The 6,791-nt window shown below is 33.7% G+C and overlaps 1 protein-coding gene across 1 annotated transcript; it reads left to right on the forward strand.

Annotated features, from left to right (window-relative positions):
* The first annotated feature begins 726 nt into the window (after positions 1 to 726).
* On the forward strand, positions 727 to 3,080 carry LOC112527550 (40S ribosomal protein S9-2-like). Its single transcript, XM_025138253.1, has 3 exons — positions 727 to 840; positions 1,482 to 1,863; positions 2,619 to 3,080. The coding sequence occupies exons 1-3, from the start codon at positions 813 to 815 to the stop codon at positions 2,800 to 2,802; spliced, it is 594 nt and encodes a 197-aa protein (XP_024994021.1). The 5' UTR covers positions 727 to 812; the 3' UTR covers positions 2,803 to 3,080.
* Positions 3,081 to 6,791: the final 3,711 nt, after the last annotated feature.

The following is a 6,791-nucleotide window of genomic DNA, read 5'->3' on the forward strand; positions in this document are numbered from 1 at the left end:
CCCGACAACTAGCAACAATAAGTGTATTTTTTTTTTGTCTAAAACCGTTCATTCTTGTAAATTAAAGTTTTTTTAACACTCGTAACAACTACAATTAAGGTGAAATAATAGTTAAACGGTTTCAAAAACTAGTCTTTTATCAACTAAACATCTTATAACGTAAATTATTAATTTTGATTGAGAAGCAAGATAAAGAATTAAATGTATTAACATCAACAGTTTATTTTTTATTAACCAGTATATCTAATCCGCTATACGAGCCGACTAATTCTAGGATGACCACTTACTTTGCGCGTAATCCAGAGTAACCGCATTTGAACTTCCCATAAGGGAATTTCTATTTTTCTTTGAATTTGAATCTGTGACTTTCCAGACATTTTTTTTTATCTCTAGAGCCAAACTCAAACCAATTAGGCAAATGGTGGTTAACATCAACCGTTGTTAATGTTATGTTTAACAATTGAATAAAAATGATTAAAAATTGTAAAAAATACAAAAAGTAATGATGTGTTTTCATCTATTTTATGTTTGATTTAATTTTTCAATTTTTATTATATTTTATCGTAAAAATGGAAATGCATTAAAGTAAGACCAAAGTAAGTTTAGCCCATAAATCACAATTCTTACATAGCCCACATGCAACACAACAGGCCCAATAAAAAAAAGTAAATTGTCATTTTTGCCCCCAGCCCTATTGCTATATATTTGAAATTAGGGTTTTCTTCTGGTCGTCTACTTCAGAAGCAGCGGTGGCCGCCGGGAGCGAGAGCAAGATATCGATCGAGTAGCCGCCGGATCGACGTCGAACAACAATGGTTCACGTCCCCTTCTATCGCAACTGTAATTTCATACTCCTCTCTTGTTATAAATATATTTATAAGTATATGATTTTATTATATCTTTTGATCTGTTAGTGTAAGGTTTTAGATCATCGGAATTCATTGTTCATGTTGATTTTGTTTGGAAGGGTAATATATGTTTATTTTGAGACTTGTGATTGAGTGACAGTGGTAATGCTAAGTTGTTTTTAGATTTGGGAATGGAGACTGAATTAGGGTTTTGTTGATGTAAATTTTCTTATATGTTAAGACTAAAAGATGTATGTTTGTTTAGGATCATAGAGTTTGTATTGGTGTCGATACAATTCTCAGATTGAACGAGCTAAAAAATTTGTGGTTTGATTTTTAGAAATGGAAGGAATTGCTTTAGTTCTTGCTTATCTATATTATTTGTTTAGTCAATGTTAATTTATTTTGGTGCTTGTCTCGAAACTTTTGTCTAGATTATGCTTTGATGATCTAATAGCTCCTGGTTCATATGCATACTAAGATTAGGCCCTGAAGCTATAACATTAGATGGAAATATGCAATAGTTATTACACACAATGTAGTTTTCCTTTTTCTGTAACAGTATTTTGAATGCGTTAATAAGTATTCAGAAACTCAAAAACTGACCACAAATGGACTCACATTTTGTTTTAGATGGTAAGACTTTTAAGAAGCCCCGTCGTCCTTATGAAAAGGAGCGGTTGGATGCTGAGTTGAAGCTTGTTGGAGAGTATGGTCTTCGATGCAAAAGGGAGCTTTGGAGGGTGCAATATGCCCTTAGTCGCATTCGTAATGCCGCAAGAATGCTTTTGACCCTTGAGGAGAAGGACCCACGTAGGATTTTTGAGGGTGAAGCCCTTATGAGGAGGATGAACAGGTATGGTCTTTTGGATGAGAGTCAGAACAAGCTTGATTATGTGCTGGCCCTTACCGTGGAGAACTTCCTTGAGCGACGTCTCCAGACACTTGTGTTCAAGACTGGTATGGCCAAGTCTATCCACCATGCTAGAGTTCTCATCAAGCAGAGACACATCAGGTACATTTAAATTCACATGTGATTGTTTCAGCTGTTGGTTTGTACTTGTGTGTGTGATGTCAATTACATTTTTACAAGTATTTGATGTTGCTGAATTGTGGTCATATGACTAGAACAATGCTAGGATTGTTGTATATATCATTTGATTTTATATCATCTTATATGCGATTCTAGAGGAATATAAGATCATTCTGCTGGTGCTTTAGTATCGAAACTTGGTTTACTGAAGTAGCTTCCCACTTGAAACTTGGTTTGTATAACATCTTTACTATCAGCTGCAAGCACTGATGAGGTTGTATATGTCATCTTCATAAATCATTGAAGCAATGGTCTTTTGAAGTTTTGTTTCCTTGAGGGTGTGTGCATGTTATAAAATGGGACATGAATATACATAAACTTGTCCTACGTTTGGCACAGCATTACACTGACAGGACAGGACTTAGTGTGACAAAAATGCCTTCTTTTTCTAAATAGGTGGGAACTAAAATTAGGGAGATGGGGACAAGATTGATAAATTACTGTCAAATTAAAGCCCTAAAACCTTTTAAAATTCTTTCAACCCGCGTACTTTATTTCTGTCTATTTAGTCTTGTCCACATACCAAACACATTCTATCGGACAAAAAATTGAAATGTTCTTTGATATGGATGCAAGATTCACTACCACGTGTATTTTTTTTATAATGATCTTGCTGTCTCAGATTAGCTTCTTTATTACCGTTATTCATCACTTTTATATTTATGATTAATTTGTAGGGTGGGAAGGCAGGTGGTGAATGTACCATCCTTCATGGTGAGAGTGGACTCACAGAAGCACATAGACTTCTCACTCACAAGTCCGTTTGGCGGTGGCCGACCTGGCAGGGTTAAGCGAAAGAACCAGAAGGCAGCTGCAAAGAAGGCTGCTGGTGGAGATGCTGACGAGGATGACGAAGAATGAACTGACTTGCATTTGAGTCCTATGAGTACTTGTTATCTTGGTAATAACTCATTGTAGGAAGTTTTGGTTGCTTTGCCAATCTTTTTGTTGCCGTTTATGGATTTAATTGATGATAGGTTGATTTTTGCATTGGAGGTTTTGCTTAAATTTTTGTGATTGATTAAAATTTGGGATTATATCTCTTGCCATTTTCGGTTTCTGGACCTATAGGTGTATTGTGAGAAAATATGGGCCATTATTGGTTAAAAATCTAATGGATTTAGGTGGAATTGGTCTAATTTAATCATCAATTCAGTGTTGGATTGTTAAGCTATTCAATCCATTGAACTTTGAATAAAGGCCTGTTTACTTGTGGCTTAATGAGCTTATTTGCACAGACTTTCTAGGCTGTTTATTTTGGGCTTAATCACTCAGAAATGGGCTTATTCGCCCAAATGAAAGAAGGAACTTGTCCAGATTAAGCCGGCCAAAAGACTGCCCTACCCTTCTCCTCCATTGATCGCACATCTCTTCTCCTCCATCGATCGCACAGGTTCTTCTCCTCCATCGATCGACACAGAACCCTAATCGAAGGCCTCTTCTCCTCCATCGATTGCACATCTCTTATCCTCCATCGATCGCACATCTCTTCTCCATCATCGATCGCACAGGTTCTTCTCCTCCATCGATCGACACAGAACCCTAATCGAAGGCCCTCTTCTCCTCCATCGATCGACAGGTTCTTCTCCATTGCTCACGACCCTCTTCTCCTCCATCGATCGACAGGTTCTTCTCCATTGCTGTTCTTCAACGATTTTTGGGTTTTTTTGATGTGTAGTTGCTGTTTTATGGTTGCTGTTGATGCTGTTTGATGTTTCCTATTGCTRTTAATTGTTGTTGGTTMAATACATARCTATAGCTACTGTTTTGTGTTTAAAACACTTGATTAAATAGTTGGTTCCATTTGGGTTTATTCAACAATTATTAAACAGTGCGTAGTTCATCCTCAAGAGGTAAATTGGTCATTTCTGTTATTCAGACTGTTGATTCAGATAGAAAAGTAAACAACAACATAAATTTATCCAGACAGACAAATTTATCCATACATGACTTAATAGAAAATTTGGTAAACAGCCCCTAATTGTCTGATGACTTTTAATAAAATGTTGAATTGGATTAATTTATATACTATAGATATTGAGTAATTAAGTTTTTGTGGTTGAACCACAAGAGTGGTGTCTGATTGGTTCGAACTTGGCTCCAAAGGTTAAAAGTATCAGGAGGAGGTTTTAGGTTCAAATCCAAGGAAGAATAAGAATCCCCTTGCGGCCACGAAGGTTCAAATGCGGTGATTTTGGGCTATCTGTAAAGCAAATGGTCGTCCTGGGATTAGTCGCTCGCATAACAGGTTGGATATGTTAATAAAAAAAAAGTTTTTATGGTTGGTTTTTTTGAACATATAAAACTCTTTGACATTTATAAACCTATTAATTAGGTTTATTTGATAATGAGAACTCTTTAACGTGTACATTACTTTAAATTACCCAAATCAATTGGTTTTCTTTTTCAAGCCATTATCCCCTCTCCTGCCCCCACATACATCACACGTCAAACACACCCTTAATCACCAAAAATCAAAATCAAACTCAAGCATCAACGTTAACATTATAAACATTGACATTAGCAACTTGCAACTTTAAGAACATCAATCAACTTCAAGAACATCAATAATATACAAATTTATTCAAAAAAAATGGTTATACAAAACTTGTGTAACTCAAAAACCTAATTTAAATAGAAAGAGTTGAAGGAATAAAACTTTTGATACCAAATTTGGTTTAAGAAACCTAGTTTTATATGATTAAAAAAACCTCTTTCAGCTCTGAGTTGGTTGAAAACAGTGACAGATCAGGTTTTTTGCCTAGTGGGACATCTTTAAGGTAGATTAAAAGCACGCAAAGTTGTCTGATGTGATTTTAGTCTATTTTCACTGTCTCGAGTGGTTTTTAAAGTTATTTGGTTGATTTCGAGAGATTTTTAAGTATTTTTTGTCGATTTTGAGGGACTTTTCGGTTTTTTGATTGATTTCGAGAGGTTTTTTTGGTTGGTGGGGGAACAAATAGGGAATTACTTGGGGAATTATGGTAGAAAGTTAAAAAAAAATTTAATTTTTAACCTAGGTAAAATAGAAAAAAAAATCAATGGTATCCCATCCCCCCACCTTTATAATACTAAAACCGCCCCTGGTTGAAGATGATATCATGCTCCAAATCAAGTTCGCTTAAGATGCCATCAGGTCTAGATTTGAGTTCGTGTTGAAACATCCATGGTTCTAGAAGCGAGGTTGAATTTTTGCAACTCCAGTTACGGCAAGAAACCATGACTATAAATGGTTAAAGGAGAAGGGGAAGAAGAAGAAGAGGGGGGGTTTAGCGTCGTAAAAAACAAGTGGAGGGGGTTGTTGATCGTTGCATAGAAGGGAAAGCTAGGGATCGGGGTGATGAAGGATGTAGGAATGAAAAAATAAATGATTTTCAACATACTTAATTTCGAAAGCAAAATAACAATGGCATCAGAATACAATAGTATTGAAATAGAAAGTATAACAAAACTAAAAGAAGATACTTTATAATAATAATTTTTTAAGTACCGTAATTTAATTTAAATCTAACGTCTAGTAAAGAAAAACAATATATATATAGAGAGATGAGCGATCAAATGAAAAATCACTCTCATTTGTAAAAACTGTACAAACCACCTTCATACGTCGATTTCATTGTTTAATCTTGTGAAATTTTTTCATGAAATTGTTTAATCTTGTGAAATTGTTTCATATAATACTTTTTTTGATGAAATTTGTTTCATTTATGGTTATGAAATTGTTTCATATAATATTTAATGAAACTGTTTCATGTATTTCTCTAAAATTAAAATAATGAAGATGATAATATTCATGATTAACACCTTTCACAATAAAAATGGTTAATCAATCTCTCATAATTACAAAAAAATAAACAAAATGAAAAATTATGATTGGTTGAATGAAGTTTTCACGGGTTTTACAACTTGAGTTTTATTTGAACGCTTTCCCCTATATGGTAGAAAGTTAAAAAATTTAATTTTTAACCTAGGTAAAATAGAAAAAAAAAAAATTGGTATCCCATCCCCCCACCTTTATAATACTAAATACACACACACACACACACACACACACACACACATACACACACACATATATATATATAGGGGCACGTTCAAATGAAAACCGTGCATTTCTAAGAAACCGTGTAAACCAATTTCGACCAATAGAAAAATTCCAGTTTTTTTTTAATTAAATTTAATCAATAAGGGTATTTTGGTCATTTACAATATTTTCTATTAAATATGGAAGTTATTAATAAATTTTAATTAAGGAAACATAATAAAGGAAATTGTATAAATGGTAACATTTAAATATTTAATTATATTACAATATTAAAAATTTGAATTTGATATATTGTTATGAGATTGAATCTGCAAACGGGTCTTGAAGATTGAATTGCATTATAGAATGAAATTGTAAATTATGGTTCAAATGAAAAAAAATAGTGTTCATGAAACAGGTTTCATGAAAGTGAAACAAGTTCATGTTGTAATTGATTCATGAGTAATATAAAATCGTTTCATGGTGAATCACGTTTCAGTGATGGTGTAGAACATTGTTTACATGAAACAGGTTTCATGGCGTAATTAAACAATGAGTGGTGAACTACTTTCATGGTGAAATAAAAAAATTAATTTACATGAAACAGGTTTCATGAAGGTGAAACTGGTTTATGGCGTAATTGAACAATGAGTGGTGAACTGATTTCATGGTGAAACACGTTTCAGTGATGGTGTAGGTGATCCATTCAGTAGATGAAATGAAAAATGAAACGGGTGCATAATGTAGGCAAGATGAAAAATAAATTAGTTTCATTAATAATAATAAATGTTAATGTAAAAATAATAAATTACTTTACAAAAAATAG

This window comes from Cynara cardunculus (assembly GCF_001531365.2).
Source record: "Cynara cardunculus var. scolymus isolate 2C chromosome LG 15, CcrdV1, whole genome shotgun sequence".
Lineage (NCBI taxonomy): Eukaryota > Viridiplantae > Streptophyta > Magnoliopsida > Asterales > Asteraceae > Cynara > Cynara cardunculus.

Coding starts and splice junctions, on each gene's coding strand:
- LOC112527550 (XM_025138253.1), top strand. CDS start 813: ATGGTTCACGTCCCCTTCTATCGCAACT. Junction 841..1,481: donor CGTCCCCTTCTATCGCAACT/GTAATTTCATAC, acceptor ATTTTGTTTTAG/ATGGTAAGACTTTTAAGAAG. Junction 1,864..2,618: donor ATCAAGCAGAGACACATCAG/GTACATTTAAAT, acceptor ATTAATTTGTAG/GGTGGGAAGGCAGGTGGTGA.